Source organism: Lissotriton helveticus, chromosome 1_2, assembly GCF_964261635.1.
Source record: "Lissotriton helveticus chromosome 1_2, aLisHel1.1, whole genome shotgun sequence".
Classification (NCBI taxonomy): Eukaryota; Metazoa; Chordata; class Amphibia; order Caudata; family Salamandridae; genus Lissotriton; species Lissotriton helveticus.
Genome location: NC_136058.1, coordinates 209388773 through 209409454, shown reverse-complemented (window position 1 = coordinate 209409454; position 20682 = coordinate 209388773). Strand labels below are relative to the sequence as shown.

The 20682-nt window shown below is 44.2% G+C and overlaps 1 protein-coding gene across 2 annotated transcripts in view; it reads right to left on the bottom strand.

Annotated features, from left to right (window-relative positions):
- Positions 1-17424, bottom strand: part of SPATA6 (spermatogenesis associated 6) — a 478099-nt gene extending 460675 nt beyond the window's left edge. Inside the window, exon 1 of one of the 2 annotated variants that reach the window (XM_078671405.1) lies at positions 17295-17424. Coding sequence is in view for 1 of the 2 variants with exons in the window: in XM_078671396.1 (XP_078527522.1) it covers positions 17072-17167 (96 nt within the window). In the remaining variant the exon portion in view is untranslated. Of the gene's footprint in view, positions 1-17071; positions 17194-17294 lie in introns of those variants that run through there. The other variant, XM_078671396.1, reaches the window with a different exon arrangement.
- Positions 17425-20682: the final 3258 nt, after the last annotated feature.

Genomic DNA, 20682 nt, shown 5'->3' with positions numbered 1-20682 from the left:
AAGATTTCTTTTATTGGTTTTTTCCCGAGCTTTTTCATGAAAGACCTAACGGCCATTAAAGTTTTTTGGAACAAAAGAGTTCTGGCCTTTATGGCACTCAACCATCCTCCCCGTTCATGAAACAAAATACCCAAATAGGGAAAACATGAGATATTTTCCAAGGGAACATTATTTAAAAACATAGTTTTCGACTTTTTACCAGATTTTGTGCCGCAATTCATGGAGTATGTTTTACCACAGTTAATTTTCAGGTCTAAACTCAACATGAACTTTTCAATGGATACTAACAATTTCTGTAAGGCCAAGGGGGTTCGAGCCATTAGGACAGCATCGTCTGCATACATGAGCGCAGGGATCGACCTCTTCCCCACTCTAGGCATGTCCCTGCACTCTTGCAGAAGACGATGTTCAAGTCCGTTAATATAAAGAAGAAATAGGAACGGGGCCAGAACGCAACCCTGGCGTACTCCGCGACCCACTCCAAGTCTTCTAGTGCATTCTCCCCCACGGCCATAGCGGACTGATGCTGTGGCACCAGAGTATAAATCTCTCAGGAAGGAAATTATGGCATCATCAATGCCCAGCCCTTGCAGAATATCCCATAGTTTGGTATGCGATACACAGTCAAATGCCGAAGACAAATCAACGAATGTAAAATATAACCATTCCCCTTTCACCCTAGTATATTTTTGTTGGATAATCATTAAGTTTAAACATTGTTCCACGGTTCCCAAACCTTTCCTGAACCCGTACTGTAGATCACTCAGAATTTCATTATCTTCCGCCCAGTTCTGAAGTCTTGCCAATATTATTCTCCCAAGAATTTTTACAGATGAATCAAGAAGGGAAATTGGCCTATAACAAGCACAATTTTGTCTCTCTCCCTTCTTGAAAATTGGCACAATTATTGAAGTAAACCAGGATGAATGCATACCATTGGCTAGGGCGGCGTTAAAAAGCTGTGTCAGCATGGGACCCCAAATCTCCACTTTTGCTTTATATAAGTCTGCAGGGATCCCATCAGGACCAGCAGCCTTTCCACCCTTAGTTGTATTTAATCCGAGTAAGATTTCCTCAAGGGATATCACCAATTTTTCCTCACCCATAGCAGTATTTACTGATTTAAAAGCATTAGTCGGACATGGGGCGTCCTGTGAACTATATAAAGTTGAAAAGTGATCCACCCATTCCTCTTCGGTAATCGCCGTCTCAATACGAGCCTTATGACTGTCGAAGAGAAAAGGTGCGTTAACTGCCCTCCAAAATGCAGATGCATCTTTAGACTGTGCAGCCTCACAGAGTTCTTCAAGGGCCTCCTTTTTAATAACATTTTTCCTATTTTTCAGGGCCTTATTATAGAAATTCCTTAACCCTCTTATTACTAAGTGGTCCCGGGGTGATTTATGAATGGCATTTTTCAAGTCACTTAGTGCCCTGGTACAAGCGGTATCAAACCAGCTTTTGGTACGCCTTGACTTATTTCTTAGCTCCACCCACAGACTTTTCTTAATTTCAAGGGCTATTTTATCAAAATGCTCTAAAATCTGAATGGAGCAGGCTGATCCCCCTAGGCAAATAAAGAAACTATCTGAACAGGTATTTAACAATTTTGCCAGAAACTTTTCTGGCGTCACCTTGCCCCATTTTAGAGTGTACCCATTTTGCCTGCCTAAAATCAAGTCAGGGGCTATATCTAGGGTATGTTCAGGGTGTTCACAAAAAAGATTCACCACCTCTAATAATAAGGGCAGATGATCACTTAGGGGCAACTCCAAAGTCGTTAAGCTATTGATTCTATTACCGCAGCTATTTGATGCGAGAACAAAATCAATAGTGGACATTGCACCTCTACCAACAAATGTCGGTTGGAATGAAGTGGGGTTCTGAGCTATTTCATTCACAAACCCCAAATCATACATAAATACTAATTCATTAAGTAGGTCCCCAATCAAGGAATGTTCAAAGTGTGTTAGATGTGTATCCTGTTCTAACATTAGGCCACAGATCCCCTTTTTACCCCTTGTGCAAAGTGAACAATTAAAATCACCCCCCCATAAAATTACCGTTTCCTTCTTTGATTTTTCTGTTTCATGTTGTATGTTTTCTCTAAGTGTTCTCAAGGTAATCAGTATTTGAGCTTTTGGGATATTATTGTAAAAATTAATCAGAATTACAGTAAGTCCCTTGGTACATATGGTTATAAGTTGAAAGTAATTCGAATTAGGTTTAAAAGTTACTTTCTCATATTTAAGCTTATTCGAGAGGAATGTTGTTAAACCTCCCTTCGGGCGGCCATATAAACCGGCCTCAGCTGAGGTAAAGAAAGTTCTATACCCGCTTAAATGCACGGGTACTGTGGACCATGTTTCTTGAAGGGCCACAACATCCCGCTCATTTACAATTAAATTCAGTGATGGGTTATCTATCTTATTTTTTAAACCTGCTGCGTTCCAGGATAGGAATGTACAGGAATCCTGTTTTTTATTTCTTCCTACCTCTTGGAGCGTGGAGTTATCACAGTCTATCTCCTCATTTTTAGAGCTCACTTCCCCACTAGTATTCTCAATGTCGTCCTTCTGGGCTATAATAGTGCTAGAAGGAGGAGGCTCCTCACCAGGACCAGAATTTATATTAATGGTCGGTTCTGGGAGAAAGATTATTCGACATCCCTCCCCTAAGGATGGAATTATGGGATTACTTTTAGGTGTATCAACCTCTACCAGACTCCGAGAGTTTGTATGAACGGGACCCTTTTCATGTCAATCCACATAATCTAGGCCCGAAAATACATCGAATCTGTTGTAGGTTGGAAGGTTGTAAGCTGGGCGCAAAAAATCTCTATTCTCTCGGAAAAGATTGTTATTCCCATAACCCATTCCAGGGGTGATTGGGAAAAATTGTCTTTGAGCAATACCAAAGTGTGCCCCAGGTTGGGGTAAAGCATTCGAACCGTATCCACGTTGGTTTGACGAAAACCAATCTAGAGGTTGTCTTACTCTATCCCTACCTCCATGCTTTTGTCCTGGGCAGTATGGATAGAAATAGCTAAGATAGTGAGTAGAGATAGAGTCACTGCCATTTGACTCATACCAATCTCCTATATGACGAACTGCTCTATGATCTTTGAAATTTATAATGATAACATCCCCTTTCTTATCTTTGGGTCTGGAGCCCACCCAGACTGATCGCCTCACTGTCAAAATTTCTCCATTAATGTGTGCTGGCAAGGGTCTGTTATTATGTAACCAATGCGTTACTTTATTTCTTAACGCACGGTGATCTTCCCTAACATCCATAGATAACTCGGGGACGCCTGCCATAACTATCGTATACGGGGCGGCTTCAGGTGGTAGGTCAACCGTTTTCCTCTGGTGCCGTTTTCCATTATATGGATTTACGGTACCATTCTCCTTACTGGCCTTAAATAAGGGTATCTGTGGCCTTTCTTCTGCCAACGTTTTGTCTACACCTTGACCACCTACACTACTCACAGGTTTAATGATAGGTTTATTTTTTAAGGAAGTATCAGGTGGAACACTTTTTGGTATAGAGCCAGTCAATTTTATTCCATCTTGGCCGGATTTTACAGGGAGTGCTGGGCAAGGTGGTACTAGCTTAGGGGCAATGACAGTGGCCGGTGGCACAGGTGAACCATTAGGTTTCATTGAGTTCACCCCCTGTATCAGATCAGCTAGTAATTCCGTATTTCTCCCAACTTTTCCATCTAGCTGATCAAGTCTAGTATTACACAAAGTCATTCCAACCAACAATGGCTGAATAAGATCTTTTAACAAAGTTTCCAACCTCACATCTTGGGGGTAGGACTCACCGCCCTCGCGCTCTAGTAGCGCTATAAAAGGGGAATTTTCTCCTCCACTCAGGGATTACCAAACTGCTACAACCTTTTCCCTCTTGAGGCGGAAGCCGGGAGGTCTCCCTTCTATTCTTTACACTTTTTAGCTGTGTATTTTAACTTGCGTGTTATTTCATTTTAACTTGTGTAAATTTGGCTTGTGCTGCACGCTTGATTTAAGAAGCGTTTTGGTGCATGCAAAAGACTTCCTAGCGCTCTTAGGCGCCTCGTTTGCTCCCCTCACCTTGCCTGGGTATTCAGACCGCCCTCGGCCGAGTATTGACGCCGAGGGCTGGGATCTGATTTTGGCCGCCATCTTGGGGGTAGGACTCGCCGCCCTCGCGCTCTAGTAGCGCTATAAAAGGGGAATTTGCTCCTCCACTCAGGGATTACCAAACTGCTACAACCTTTTCCCTCTTGAGGCGGAAGCCGGGAGGTCTCCCTTCTATTCTTTACACTTTTTAGCTGTGTATTTTAACTTGCGTGTTATTTCATTTTAACTTGTGTAAATTTGGCTTGTGCTGCACGCTTGATTTAAGAAGCGTTTTGGTGCATGCAAAAGACTTCCTAGCGCTCTGAGGTGCCTCGTTTGCTCCCCTCACCTTGCCTGGGTATTCAGACCGCCCTCGGCCGAGTATTGACGCCCAGGGCTGGGATCTGATTTTGGCCGCCATCTTGGGGGTAGGACTCGCCGCCCTCGCGCTCTAGTAGCGCTATAAAATGCTCACCTCTTCCGTAATGCGGATGCGCCTGACCTGCGCCTGAGTCGCGCCAGAGTCTGCCCGTCTGCGCCCGTCAGCGTCCCGGAGGCGTGCGGCGTGCCAGGCTCTTCTAGTCCCTACTCTTCCCCCATATATATCACTATGTTTTCTTACACATCCCAGGAGCTCCACTCTTTCAACAAAGCGGCGGAGTCCTGTTACTCAGTTTTTCCCGGACGATACAGGGGTAAGCATAAATGCCCAGAGTGTAACTGGCAGCTTACTAGCACACGTTCACCTACTTCTCATATGAAGGAGTGTAAAACTAAACACCTCTGCCTACTCCTCAACACTAGATCCATGCACAGACACGCTCAGGAGATCTTTGATCTCCTGACTATTGACAAACCTGCCTGTCTGATGCTTACTGAGACATGGCTCAATGAGTCCTCTCGTCCTGACATTGCTGCAGCTATCCCTCCTGAGTATAACATCCTTAGACGAGACAGAGATAAGGGTAGAGGAGGAGGAGTGGCCCTCGTTGTGAAAAAAACTATCGCGTGTTCGGCCATTCACACGGAATCTATCACGGGCACCGAATCCCTGGCCTTCTCCCTAGCCCTGTCTCCCCAACAATCCGTAAAGGGGCTCCTAGTATACAGACCTCCGGGGCCTGCAGGGTCCTTTTTTGAGGAACTCCAACAAGTCATGTCTATTCTAGTGCTGAGAACGGAGAGGTGCGTGCTAGCCGGGGACTTTAACTTCCATATGGAAGATAGTCATGATCCGGATACTATTAGGATGCTAGATATCACATCCTCCTTGGGCCTGTTCCCCTATCTTTCTGGCCCGACCCACGACAAGGGTCATACTTTAGACCAGGTCTTTTCTACCTTTCCGGTTGAGGTGACTGCAGTGTTGCCGGTTCTATGGTCTGACCATCGACTAGCCTATTTCCAAATACCTGGCACTGAGAAATCAGCAGTCACCGCTCCGAGACAACAGGGTTTCGCCTTTAGAGCATACCATCGGGTGACTCCTGACCTGCTTTCTCAGGCCCTTGTGAACCATCCTGTGTCCTATACTGGTGACCTGGATAAGGATCTTGAAACTCTGCAGACCTGGCTTTTAGCCAGACTGAATGAGCTTGCTCCTGCACAGCCCCCTCGTACCGCCATCAAACGGTTTCGGCACCATGGTTTACCGCGGAATTGGCTCATTCTCGTAGACTATGTAAAGCTGCCGAACAGACATGGAGAGCTGAGTATGATACCGAGGCAAAACTGACCTATAGATCCATGATTAAAACCTACCATAGATTAGGCCTCCAGGAAAATAAAGGCTACTTCGCTAAAAGAATTGAGGAAGCAGCCAATTCCTGTAAGGAGATTTTCGCGGTTGTCAGAGAATTTACTACCCAGCGATCTAACTTAGCGCAGGTAGCCCCTGCTGACACCTGGGCTGACACCATAGCCAATTTCTTCACCACCAAAATTAGGCAGATACAGGATTCCTTTCCCCCGAGGCCTATAACTGTTATCCCGCCCTCATTGGAAGAGTCAGTTTATGTGCCTACCTCCGGCCCCGTGCTAGCGGTTTTTCCACCTCTTACGGAATCGTCCTCACTAGCACTTATGATGAGTTTGAAATCTGGATCACCATGTGACCCTTGCCCTGCCAAATTTCTAGCCAGAATGGCAGAAGTTGTTAACCCTCTTGCTAACCCCATTTTAAACCTTTCTTTAAGTCAGGGAGCCCTTCCACATCTGTGGAAACAGGCCATGGTCATCCCTCTTCTTAAAAAGCCTAACCTTGCCCCAGACACCCCTGCTAACTATAGGCCTATCTCGCTCCTCCCGGCCTTCACGAAAATCTTGGAGAAACATATTCATGGCGTACTCTCCAATTTTTTGGAATCCAACAAGCTTCTGCACGTGTCTCAATCAGGTTTTCGACCTAACCTAAGTACAGAAACCGCACTCCTGGAGGTTTCAGAGATTGTTAAGGAGACGCTGGATGCCGGAGGCAGGGTGATGTTAGTTATGTTGGATCTGTCGGCGGCTTTCGACACCGTCCCCCATGAGGATCTCCTCATAAGGCTACATGCCATCGGTCTGAGGGGGTCGGTGCTCAGTTGGTTTCGTTCCTTTCTGACCAACCGCCGACAAACGGTCTGGGCCTCCCCTGGATCTGCCGAAATGTCGCCTTTGGGAGTCGGAGTTCCTCAGGGCTCAGTATTGAGCCCAACTCTTTTTAACATCTTCATGACCCCTTTGGCGGCTTTGGTGGAATCCTTTGGGGCTCAGATCGTTTCCTACGCTGACGACACCCAGCTTCTCTTCACCTGCCGGAGGGGCGAAGATTTCGAGGGTGATAGTATCCGTGAGTGCCTTGGGGCTGTTTTTAACTGGTTCCAACTGAACAGCCTCAAGTGCAACTCGGATAAGTCCGAGATACTTTTTTTCGGATGCCCCTCGGAACCGGACTGGCAGGGGTGGTGGCCGGCTGACATGTTCCCTCCAGCTAACTCCTCCGAGTCAGCCAAGAACCTGGGAATTAAAATAGACAATGGGCTTACTCTCAAGTCTCAGGTGCTGACTCTTACAGGAACATGTTTCGGTATCCTCAGGATGTTGCGGAAGTTTTTTCCGCTGCTCTCGGAGGACCATAGGAGAATAACTGTTCAGGCTCTCATCGGGTCCAGACTCGACTACGCCAATATCCTGTATCTGGGCCTGCCGGAATACCTCTTACAGCGTATGCAGGTGACCCAGAATGCTGCCGTCTAGGAAGAGTCTGGGTATAATATTAACGATTAGACCTTGAGGGGCTATATTGCTTCTCAGGTATTCTCTCATCATGATCCCATATATTCCATTACATTATTGTATTGACCTGGGGTTGAGTGATCAATGGGATCGGCAGGTACGCGGGGTGGGAGTCCCGGCGCATCAGCTTGTTTTGAGAGGAATGTTTGGAATACCATCTAATGGTTGGGAGGACACGGCTCTTGATATTGTTGGCCGGATCCACCACGCCTCTTATGTATTGAATGAGTGATTAAACCTCCCTTGCTCCACTCAACAGGGATGAACCTAGAAGCACAGGTGACACATGAGCAGTCTGCGGGGCACTTCCTTAAAGTCTGAGGGTAAGATTCTACGTTTAAATTCCCATTAACCTTATCCTGACCCCTCATACCACCTTCTAAGTTGACGCATATGGCTCCTCTCTTTCTTCCTTTTCCATACAAGTTTCACACATAATTTATTATATGAATTTAATGTAGACTACCCCTTTGAGACTACAATTTTTAGTGAAACACAAGGTGTTGACACACCTGTTTTTAGTAACAATGTTATGGGCACCTTGAGTCTCTCTCTCTCTCACGGCCATACCACAAGATCAGGTCAGATGAAATCTACTGCTTGGTTGATGAGGTTTCACAGTATGGCATGCTGTTATACACTAAGCAGCATATGCTTTATTGTATATAACGAACACCTGTCTGTTGTTGTTGTTTTTTCGTTTTTTCCTCCAGGGTGATTTCCACACAGGACCACTGGCCTGCCCTGGTTCCCACCCCTCAGGTTGTATACTGCATACACTGTAATGCCCAAATTCGGGCATTTCACTATGTTTATGAGCACGATTAGGTCCTGAAGAATTGCCTATAGGGCATGAAACATGTTGACCGCATGTGAGGGTTGAACGAGGCCAAAATACATTGACTTTGAGTCTCGGTACCCCTCCTTCACTATTTTATTAAGGTAGTGAGCCACACGAATAAAGTCTTCTTAGTGGACTTAACTAACCTTTTTTAACACACTTCCTCACGCTCACTACTTCATTTTTCTGGGTCCCTCATACTTACTCAACCACGGCAAGGAACAAACGAACTCCACAAAAGTGTAGCACCTTGTGCTACCCGTCAGGCATTGCAGCGCCGGCTTGACGTAGGAGCAGGAAGCCGGTGATGAGGCAAGACAACTACCTTGCGGGATGCAAATAATATCATCCAGCTATTCAGTTGTATGAGGTTTCCTAGTTCCGACAAGGGATCCCCGGGGTTCCCTGATTATTGGTTACACTTCTATTCCGTGAGAGAGAGACTGCTGTGCCACACTAACACTACCTTTTGGGGAACTCTGTACATTTATTGTTTATAAGTTTAGGACAAGTACATTGGACCCCTATAAATATCGTCCTTTTTAGGTTCCCCTTTGTTGTTACATATATATTTCATGACCACAGCAAATACCCCAGATTGCGCTAGTACATTTGACATCTGCAGGTTAGGAAACACCCAGGCTAAACAAGATGCTGGCAGCACCTGGTACTTCGACGGAGATCTGAAGGCATAATGGCCCTATTCCAAAACAATGAGTTTGCTTCATTCATACCTCAATGCCCCCAAGCCAATGGGAAGTCAAGTGCCTCTTGAAGACATTGCACAAAGTCCTGAGAAATGCTAAACTAGAACCTGGCAACATTACGTGGGCAATTATAAAAGTGTCTGCTGGAATATCACAACACTCTTAATGCATCCAAATCCGACAGAGTGATGACACCATCACATTCACCTTTTGTGGCGACCTAATGTAAATTACTTTTTAATAACAATTCTCTTCTGAAAAACTCAACCTGAGGGGGGCATTGGATAGAGCTCTTAAGTTTACCAGGTCCATGGTTTAGGGGCAGTCACATCTTTTTCTCTTGCATTCTGGGAGTTGTAAATTCAGAACTGCAAATCACGGAATACAAAAAAAGTTGTACTGAGCTACTCATGTATGGACCTGTCAACACTAGAGCTCCGTGGATATACGAGAATGTGCCCAACTATTTGACATCTATCTGCATAACCACTAATCTTCGAAAAATACATAAATAATACTCAGATCCCTGGACGACTGGTGGCATTCACCCAGTGGTAGAAGTGGGCGGGGACGGAAGGGCTCAGCGTGCCCCTACTTTAAAAAATGATTTCAGTCCGTTCCCCTACTTCTTTCTTTCGAAAAAGCATCCCGGGACGGCAAGAATAGTCAAATTTAAAAACGACAACTTTTTCTTTCAGCTTCCAGGGGCTGCTCGCACTTCTCTGTTGAACTCCAGAGGCTGCAGCAGCCCCTCCCTGAGCTCACACAGACCGAGGGCAGGCCCATTGTCATTCCGATTGAGGCAGATTATCCCCTTTTGAATGACAATGCGCCGCCTTCTGCCTTTAGCATATCATGCTGATTTGCACAAAAACAAATGTAGGTGTTAAGCCAACACCAGGATTCAAGCCTGGTCCCCCCGATCCAAAGTCAGCCGGTCTGGCCATTATGCCACATCGGTATTGCTCAATTTATGCATGAAAGTTATACACAAGTGGTGTGGTTTTGTATGTTCACGTACAATAAACATTTTTTGTTGAAATGTCTTTGTGCTGTAAAAAAAAACAGCAGCAACAAATACTGGAAGATTCGCTCGATTTCTTGCTTGGGAATACTTGCCAGTGTTTGTTGTAAAACTGGTTTGGGAACATTGTTGGGCCCCTTTTTAGGTCTATTTGTGCATTGATGTACAAATAGACCTAATCATTTTAAATATAACTTTTATATCGACTAGAACTTTTGCAACTCATCTGTGGTCGTTACCCGCAATTTGTGAAATGTTCATATATACGGATTACGTGAGCTCCATATATGCACATTTCCGCTTTACCGCTGTGTGTAATCTGTCTTTATATTCGGCGCACTTATTTGTCAGGTGTGATAAATAGCACCTTTTTGTAAGTTTTTGGAGAGTAACATTCAGATTTGGTACTTAAACCGCACCAAGCCTGCATGTTAATTTATATAACTTAATTTTCCTATGTTCAGTTTCGGCAGGTTTGCCCTACCAACATTTAAGGAATGGTGAGTTTATCGCACCCTCTAATTAACAGATGCAGTAAATGCCACCCAGCTCATAACTTCCAATCTTCTCAAATGTCTTTACACAGGTGTCGCAAAACACTGACCTGTTCAAAATAGAGGCCTAAGCAGCATTGTACTGGGAGGTGAGTAGGCTATTTAAAAAACAGTGAAGGTAACTGGAAATAGATATGAATAGTTGTAGTAGTCGGCAGTGGTATTCAGTTTATAGTTTTTGTGGGCTTGACTTAACAATTTTGAAGTCTTTTTACTGAGCGTAATTCGGCAGTAGTTATTGGTCATGTGAAACTTAGAGAATGAAACCTTATCTACCATAAATAAATGGGAAATCTCACAAGCTCTCTGATGCTGTTTGTCCTTCCTCCGGTTACACAAAAAACTAGAAGTACACTACCTCAACAAATAGCACCACCATCCCATATGTCTGGGGATTGGACTTTAACATTCACTGCATGTCTTTTTTGCAGCAATTAGGAAAACCTTACTTTAAAGCAAGGCAGTCGCGTATAGCCTTGCTGCATGCTCTACAGGCCTGAAGTAAACCTACCTGAACTTGTGGCCATTGCAACCTCGTCAAATGGACCACATAGCTGTTATCTTTTTGATCCGATAGACCTAGAAACACTTGTTGAAATATGTAAATTATGCATCTGAAGATGGATTCATAGAAAATGAGCTGACATCTTATAATTGAGTTAACTAGAAGGCCTATATAAAGTTGACTGTTTAATAGAAGGCCTATATAAAGTTGACTGTTTAATAGTAAATGGGAGGCTTCCCTCTGACACCCCGGCTGCTTTCACGCATAAATCAAATAAGGGAAAATCTATTATTGATTATGTTATGGCAGATTTTGCCTTATTTTCCCAGTTGAAAAATATGAAAGTCATAGAGTCTAATCTTAGTGACCATAATGCGTTGATGCTTATAGTCTCTGTCAGTCTTCCGACAGTGGATTCTTGGAGTATGGATACGGATCTGGTGAATTTTGACTCTAATTCAGGGAAATGTTTTTGGAATTCTCGCTCCTTTGAAAGTTTGGTGTCCCTTTTGAATCAAACTGTCAAGAGTTTACCTCTCTGGGAAGGGAGAGAGCTGTTGGGATTTGCTAATTTTTAAGAATCGGTAATTTGCATAGCGGAAAGGAAACCCTATGTGAAAAAATCTTTTGCAGTCCCCTATCCATTGCGGGCTATAAATATAGAAATAAATAAAGTAATAAGGGGGCAATATCTATCATTTTCCCAAGAAGCCAAGCATAGGTTGTCAATTTTAAAAAGAAGGAGAGTTAGGCTTAAGGCTCGTTTAAAGCGCAATAAGGAAGATTCTCTTTGGATACAACTGAGGGAAGCTTCTTATAACGGCCAAGCCAAGACTTTCTGGTTTTTAATCGGCAAGGGTTGTGGGACTAGAGCCAGTGCCACCCCTATTGCCATTGAGGAACAGATTTGGGTCCAATATATCGAGAATTTGTACAGTTATAATAATTCACAATTGCCCATGGTGGAATCTAATTATGTTTCCCGTATATTTGATTGTCCATCGGTAAAGGATATTGAATTTGCTATTATGAACATGCGTTCCTCTGGTGCGATGGGTCCAGATAAAGTCCCCATCTCTGTATTAAAACACCAGAGTGAACTTTGGAGCAAAATCCTCTTTCCTGTATTTAAATTTAGCTTTTCTAGTGGAACAGTCCCCCCTTCCTGGAAAGGAAGTATCATTGTTCCTTTATATAAAAAAGGGGCAAGAGATCTTCCTCAAAATTATCGCCAAATCGCTTTGCTTGATGCCATTGGTAAGGTTTTCGCAAAATGTATTCTTATTTTAATGAACCAATGGGTAACTGAGTTTAAAATCCTGCCTATTGAACAAACAGGTTTCAGACAAAATCACGGAACTCTAGATAACTTGACGGCACTTCAAGTTATCTTGGAAAAATATGTGAAAGTTCGTGGTGGGCAGGTTTACGGCGCCTTTATTGACTTCTCCACCGCATTCGATAAAGTGGATAGAATATTGCTCTGGAGAAAGTTATTTGATTTAGGTATGCCCCCCTTTCTTATTAAATTAATTCGTGCACTTTACTCAGATACCTGGTGCAGAGTTCTACTGGGAGGTGAACGTGGTTTATCCAAAATAATTTTTACCTCTAATGGGTTAAAGCAAGGTTGCCTTCTGGCTCCTTTGCTGTTTTCCCTTTATACAGTTGATTTACCTGTTGCCCTCTCAGCATGCGCTGGTATTGCCCCGTCCTTGGGTGGAGTTCCGATTGCATGCCTTATGTATGCAGATGATATCTTGATTTTGGATCTTACCCCGAAGGGCTTGAATAATCGTTTGCAAGCGCTTTCTGAATACGCTGAAAACCATTACCTATTGATAAACACGGCAAAAAGCAAAGTGATGTGTTTCTCCGGTAAGAAGAAACCTAAATTTCCTAACTTTCCTTGGGTTGTGGGGGATCAAAAATTGGAAATTGTGAAATCTTATACCTTTCTTGGCAAAATTGTCACAAATAATCTAAGTGACAAAGCACATATGGATAATAACTCCCGGAAGGCTATTTCACAGGGAAAGAGTTTAGTATCCCTGTATAAAGCCACAGGTCGAAGGCATTTTTCTATTCTTCTAGATGTTTTTAGAGCAAAAGTTCCTGCCTCCCTGTTATACGGAATAGAGTTAATAGATCTAAGAAAGTGGAGTTTTTTAAACTCCGCAGAAGGGAAAATTCTGCGTAGTTTATTATCTGTTAGTACAGCAAATTCTACTGCTTCCCTGCGACAGGAACTAGGTTTACGCAGTAGCTGGGCTCAAGGTTTGTCCAGTATTATACGTTGGGTAGTAGGTATAGCAAAAAGTGAGTCTAACACCTTAAGAGATCTTATAAAAAATGAATTGCTGGGAAACTTCAATGACTATTCGTTACTTGTAAAAAACTTCAGATTTGCCGTGGCACAATTGAAATTGGATGAAGAGACTTTATTTTCTTTATCCTCTTATCAATTAAAAACCATTCTGAAATCTACCACATGGGAACTGGGGTTTTGTCAGGACAGAGATTCCCGGCTGTTAAAAAAAGGTGGTACTCCTGTTATTGAGTCCTGTATTTTGCGGAAAGCTCAACCTTATATGTACTGGAACATCTCTCATGGCGTTCGTCGCTTAGTGTACTTAATAAGACAAGATCTGCTTCCGTTGAAAGATCTCTGTGCCAGATGGTACGGACATTCAGCACTTTGTGATCTTTGTCAGATGTATGACCAGGACTTAAATCATGTTATTTTTGTTTGTCCTGCCTTGATGCCTTTTAGGCGTAGATGGTTACGACCAATTTGCCATCAACTCAACATTCTTTCAGCTTTGTCATTTCAGGCGGCCTTGATTAACCCACCTAATGAAATGTTTTGTTTTAAACTGTACGGTTTCTTTAAATGTTTTTTGGACCTGTATTAAGATGTTTATTTTTTTGTTTGTAGTGTTGATATGATATTTTATGTGCCTCTTGCTTGGTATGTATATTTTGGTTTTTATGTGGACCTCATAAGGAGTTCCTTTATCATAATAAATAAAACTTGAAACTTGAAACTTGAGTTAACTAATTTATGTGGAAATAAAAGGCAAACAATGCAGGTTAACGTTACACATGTTGTGGCAGCATTATTTCACCATTTTGTCATGTTTATAATGTTGACACCTGGACAGAGGTTGCACCTCATAAGTATAATTTTAGCTCCTAAAGGGAGTAATCGGCAGACAGGAGAAGTGATGGGACAGGAGAAGTGATGGGACAGGAGAAGTGATGGGACAGGAGAAGTGATGGGACAGGAGAAGTGATGGGACAGGAGAAGTGATGGGACTGGAGAAGTGATGGGACAGGAGAAGTGATGGGACAGGAGAAGTGATGGGACAGGAGAAGTGATGGGACAGGAGAAGTGATGGGACAGGAGAAGTGATGGAGCAGGAGAAGTGATGGAGCAGGAGAAGTGATGGAGCAGGAGAAGTGATGGGGCAGGAGAAGTGATGGGACAGGAGAAGTGATGGGACAGGAGAAGTGATGGAGCAGGAGAAGTGATGGAGCAGGAGAAGTGATGGAGCAGGAGAAGTGATGGGGCAGGAGAAGTGATGGGGCAGGAGTGCTGACCGGACAGGAGCAGTGAACGGGCAGGAGCGGTGACTGGGCAGGAGCGGTGACTGGGCAGGAGCGGTGACTGGGCAGGAGCGGTGAATGGGCAGGAGCGGTGAATGGGCAGGAGCGGTGAATGGGCAGGAGCAGTGAGTGGGCAGGAGCGGTGAGTGGGCAGGAGCGGTAAATGGGCAGGAGCGGTGAACGGGGCAGGAGCGGTGAACGGGGCAGGAGCGGTGAACGGGGCAGGAGCGGTGAACGGGGCAGGAGCGGTGAACGGGGCAGGAGTGGTAGACTGGGCAGGAGTGGTAGACGGGGCAGGAGCGGTGATGGGGCAGGAGCGGTGAATGGGCAGGAGCGGTGAATGGGCAGGAGCAGTGAGTGGGCAGGAGCGGTGAGTGGGCAGGAGCGGTAAATGGGCAGGAGCGGTGAACGGGGCAGGAGCGGTGAACGGGGCAGGAGCGGTGAACGGGGCAGGAGCGGTGAACGGGGCAGGGGTGGTAGACTGGGCAGGAGTGGTAGACTGGGCAGGAGTGGTAGACTGGGCAGGAGTGGTAGACGGGGCAGGAGCGGTGATGGGGCAGGAGCGGTGATGGGGCAGGAGCGGTGATGGGGCAGGAGCGGTGATGGGGCAGGAGCGGTGATGGGGCAGGAGAAGTGACGGGGCAGGAGAAGTGAAGGGACAGGAGAAGTGATGTGCAGGAGAGTTGACGGGGCAGGAGAAGTGAAGTGGCAGGAGAAGTGACTGGGTGAGCGCAGTGATTATGCATGAACAGGAGCGGTGAACGGGCAGGAGCGGTGAGGAGCGGTGAACGGGCAGGAGCGGTGAGGAGCGGTGAACGGGCAGGAGCGGTGAATGGGCAGGAGCGTTGAATGGGCAGGAGTGGTGACGGGGCAGGGGAAATGACAGGGAAGGAGCGGTGATGGGGTAGGAGAAGTGACTTGTACTTATGTTCCATGCCTATTTATTTACATACTATTGCATGAATGTGTCTGCAAAGCATACCTGTTGCCCCGAATTTTTGTCCTGAATTTTGACCTCCTGTCCTGAATTTTGACCACCTGTCCTGAATTTTTGTCCTGAATTTTGACCCCATGTCCTGAATTTTTACACTCACCATCCTAAATTTGCGCCCATGCCATTGTTCCTGCTTATATTTCGCACGCTTTACATAAATCTATATTCCCTATGAGTATTTGCTTTTTCCTGAATTAAACCTCAAATAAAGATGTTTATCCATTGTTTGAATTAAATAATGTTATAAGCTGTAACTGGTCAGTGAAATGCTAAACGTACTAAAAATTGGTATGTTTTGCAATTTCTAGCCACACCCCTGACTCCGTCCACTGATCCAATCTTCGGTTATTCCCGCCCCCTGATTCTCCACCCACAGGTCCCCTACTTTTTATTCCCCACTTCGACCACTGCTTTCACCAATACTACGGAAGCCTGTTCTTTTTCTAGTTCTATAATTTGGTAACCAACAGACAATATGGGCGCTCGACAAGGGGAAAAACAGTAATGATGTTAATCAAAGTAAAATGCGTTGCTTCCAGAAGAGAGAATGTGGTTACCATACACACCCCCTAGAACCACATTGTGGCACCTAACATGAGCAGATCTCCCCGAGCACTCTTAAATCATAATATTTTGCTATATATGCAAATATAATCTTCTTGAATACTCCCAATACCATTTGGCGTAGTTGCAAGAGGTACATAAAGTTCAAATATCAGTCCATAAATTTTGGTGTTTCCAGAAACGCAAGAGTTCTCGCATAGATTATAAATTCATGCAGCCTGGACAGATGTATCCATACAATAGTCCATTTCTCCAAAATCAATTTATTGTTCACTCCAGCACATATATTCATATAGAGCCCGGAGAAATTGTTCTGAAGACGATGTATTTCAGTTGAATTTGCGAGATATATCGCATAGGTTTGAGGCAAGAGGCTATGACCGGAGGGTTGTAGAGAAAGCGAGAAAAAGGGCCACTAATCTGAAACGTCTACAAACACTGTTACCGAAAGAAACTTGTAAAAGGGGCGAAGTAGGGCAAAGGGTACGCCTTATTACCAATTATAATACAGAGAGCCATAAACTCTATACTATCTTGTATAAACATTGGCATTTATTTATGCGAGAACTCTTGCGTTTCTGGAAACACCAAGATTTATGGACTGATATTTGAACTTTATGTACCTCTTGCAACTACGACAAATGGTATTGGGAGCATTCAAGAAGATTATATTTGCATATATAGCAAAATATTGTGATTTAGGAGTGCTCGGGGAGATCTGTTCTTTTTCTAGTCAAAACTTTCCTTTCCTGCCTTTCAACGCCCCTCTTAACTCTGCCGATCGAAGAAAAGGATACATCCTCTTTTACTTTATAAGCGCAACGGGGAGCTGTGTTGTTTAGAAACTTGCCGGGGGAGTAGTAGTCATATTAAGTAAGCTATTTTACTTGCCTGTAGTATGTGAAACTGCACTCCCTCATCTCCTCCTCTAAAACTGTGTACGAGTCCTAGGTTACATGGACACAGTAAAAAGACTATCGTGCCCATGAAATGAGAGCAGGAAACTACATGCAGAAGACGAGCACCAGACGATTATTTTCTTTTACAGAAATATATATATATATATATTTTTAAATACATATACGTAATCCATTGTACTGTTCCGGTTACTTACCTATGTTGTGAAATATTTGGGGTCTCAACGAAAACCCGTTTCCATTGCTCTTCAGCTGTCTTCGGAGCTGTGCCCTATTGGGTAGCTCGAACTGCTCTTCCGGAGGGCCGCCCAATCAGGGAGAGCAAACCTCAGCCCGTCCTCTGGTTCAGGCAAAAGCAGCTGCACACAGAGCCGAGCCGAGATAACCCTGCTATCTAAATACGTCTTTGGCAGTGCTGTTCGAGTCCCTCTGCCAGGCTATCTGTTGTTCCTGATCTGTTTATTTATTCGTTTATTTAATGCCGTTTTAAATAGCGCGGACAAAGGTAAACTTCACAATAAAATCAGCCGACAAAGGGAAACTTTACAACAGAAACAAGTACGTTACACAAGGAGATTACAAGCTAGCAAGTTACAAGTACAATCAGGATGATTAAAAAGTAAAAAATAAGATAAGACGTGGCAAAATCAGGTTAATACAGGGTAAAATACATAAATACAACGTTGTGATATTTGTGCTGCACAACACTGCAGACTTTCTCTTATTTTACTGTGGCCTCAGCTGTGACTTCATCCACCAACAGCCTCGAGTCAGCTCCGTATAAATATAGATAATAAAATGTGCGAATAATAAACCTGCAAAGTAAACGGAGACTTATTTATTCATTTTTTGTTTTTTAGGTCACATCTAAGACAGAGATAGTTAATTACCCCTTCGTCCCAGTCATTACAATTGAGGTGCTGTTATCTTACAACAGGAGCAAAGCAGGAGAATCCTGAAAGCCAGCCCCACCTGTCTACATGCCAACATGTCGATACTACAAAGAGGAAGATTTTAAAAATTAAATCGGGGGTTGTAGTAACTGGGCTATTTTCCATGGTTGGTATTTGTACTATAGAATGTAGAATGTTTTTATGTCATTGAAATGTGTATTTGTACTAAAGCTTGGAATACCTAGGTCATTCAGAAAGTTTATTTATTTATTTTTGTATGCGTTTTTATATAGTGCAGACTTTACCCGAAGGTGTCAGAGCGCTTCACAATAGAAACAGAACTGATACATGAGAACATTACAAGTGAACAAATTACAAAAGCAAACGCTAAGTTACATGATGAGGCAAAAGTGACAAACGTGAGCAATCAAATACAAGAGGTAGCAAACGGTGCATTACAGGAGGAAAAAGTGACATGTGTGCAAGTTACAAAAGCGTATAAAGTACAATTAGAGGTAAAATACTGCAATACATGGCAGACACTCAAACACAAGAACAAACGTTACGTAGGCAATGGTGGCACTTGTGCAAGTATCGAAAGCAAACAAAATGTAAGAGGTAGCAAACAGTGTGTTACAAGAGAAAAGTGACGTGTGTAACTAACAAAAGAGTACCAAACACAGGTAAAAGGTAATACTACAATAAATGGCAGACTTCCAAACCACAAGAACACACTGGGAAGACACTTACATAGTCAAGGAGAATAGCATTTTCTATAATAAAAGGTCTTCCTTCAGATAATAGAGAGGGCATGAATTACATTTGGAAGTGTCTTTGAAAGAGGAGAACTTTGAGGTCAGTTTTGAAGGCCTGGGAGTAGGAGATGGTTCGGAGCTGGGGCGGAAGTGAGTTCCAGATTCTCACCGCTTTTTCTGAAAAGGATTGGGCCATCGATCTTTCCTTCTTGAAAGTGCGAGGTTCAAGCAGTAAATTTTACGCATTTCGTGATGGTCTAGAGCCTCCAGAGAGTTTCAGTTTAATCGCCAGGTAGCGAGGAGAGGAGGAGTGCAAGGCTTTGTGGGTGATGCAGGCAGTCTTGTAGATAGATCTTGCCTCAATGGGAAGCCAGCCGGAGGGTAGATAACATGGGTGTGATGTGGTCGCTTCTTTTGGCCCCATAAATGAAACGAGCTGCTGAATGGAGAACAGACTTAAGGGGGGACAGGTGGGATTTGTGGAGGCCAGTAAGAAGAGAATTGCAGTAGTCCAGTCTGGAGAGAACCAGTGATTGGACCAGGGTTTTAAGGTCATGCTCCGGGAAGAAGCGACAAATCCCCCAAAGTAGGCGCAGTTGGTATCGAGCAGACTTAGCAATTGAATTAATGTGGGAGAGTAGATTGAGTTTTGTGTCGAGTATGACACCAAGGGATGTTGCGCTGTCGACAATGATGGGTTTATTGTTCAGTAGATTCATCTGGTTCATCCATGATTGAACCGGGGGAGGAGAAAGTGAGGAGTAGAGGAGGAGGAATTCAGTTTTGGAGGGATTCAGAATCAGTTGATGTGTTGACATCCAGTTTTGAATGGAGTCCAGAGTAGAGCTTAGGACGGAGAGATCATGAGTGGAGGCAACCTTGAGGTAGATTTGAGTGTCCTCTGCGTAGAGATGATAGTGGACCCGGATTTACTTAGGAGATTTCCCAGTGGTTCTAAATACAGATTGAACAATGTGGGTGCAAGTATAGAGCCTTGAGGAACACCTTGACCTACCGCCAAAGGAGATGAAAGACTGTCCGCTATTTTGATAGTTTGGGATCTATCAGAGAGGAAGGAAGCAAACCATTTAAGCACAGTGCCCTCCAAGCCCATTCTCTGTTGAAGAGTGTTGAGGAGGGTGTTGTGATTGACAGTGTCAAAGACTGCTGAAAGGTCAAGGAGAATTAGAAGACAAGACCCCCCCAAATCGAGTATCCGCAGCGCATCATCAATCACTTGCAGCAGGGCTGTTTCAGTGGTGCAGTTTTGGATGAAGCCAGACTGAAAATTGTCAAGAAGATCATTGTCTTTGATATGACGGGAGAGTTGTTTCGCTACACATCTTTCTGTGATCTTCGCAAGAAAGGGTAGTTTAGTGATGGGGCGGAAGTTGTTGAGGTCATTCACATCTGCAGTGGGTTTTTTAAGCAGAGGGGTGACCTGCCCAAATTTGAAGGGAACAGGAAGGGACCCTTGACAGAGGGAGAGGTTGACCAGAGCGGTCCAATAGGGAAGAGAATGGGTATAGAAGTCAATGGCAATGGCACTAGGGATGTGGTCCAGAGAATGGTTGGAGGTCTTTGTTTCGAGGATGCACTTGAGGAGGACATCTTCAGAGATGGGGTCGAAGTTCTGCCAAATGGCTAGTCATTTGCGCTCCTCTGGAGGGGTAGGATGAGCGACCTGATCCACAAGTCATTTCACTTTTTCGTCAAAGAATCCAGTGAAATCCGCTGGTTTCTTTGTAGAATCCTCCAACTTGGAGGTTGGGGGAGAACAGTTAGTATTCTTGATGAGATCAAATAGTTTTTTGGGTCTATTTTTGGCTGAGTCAAGGAGGGTTCTGAAGTGTGATGCTTTCCCAAGGAAGATGTGCTTGTGGTACTTGGATCTTGCTGAACGAAGCGTGTCCAAATTATCGGTGGAGGGCGCTTGC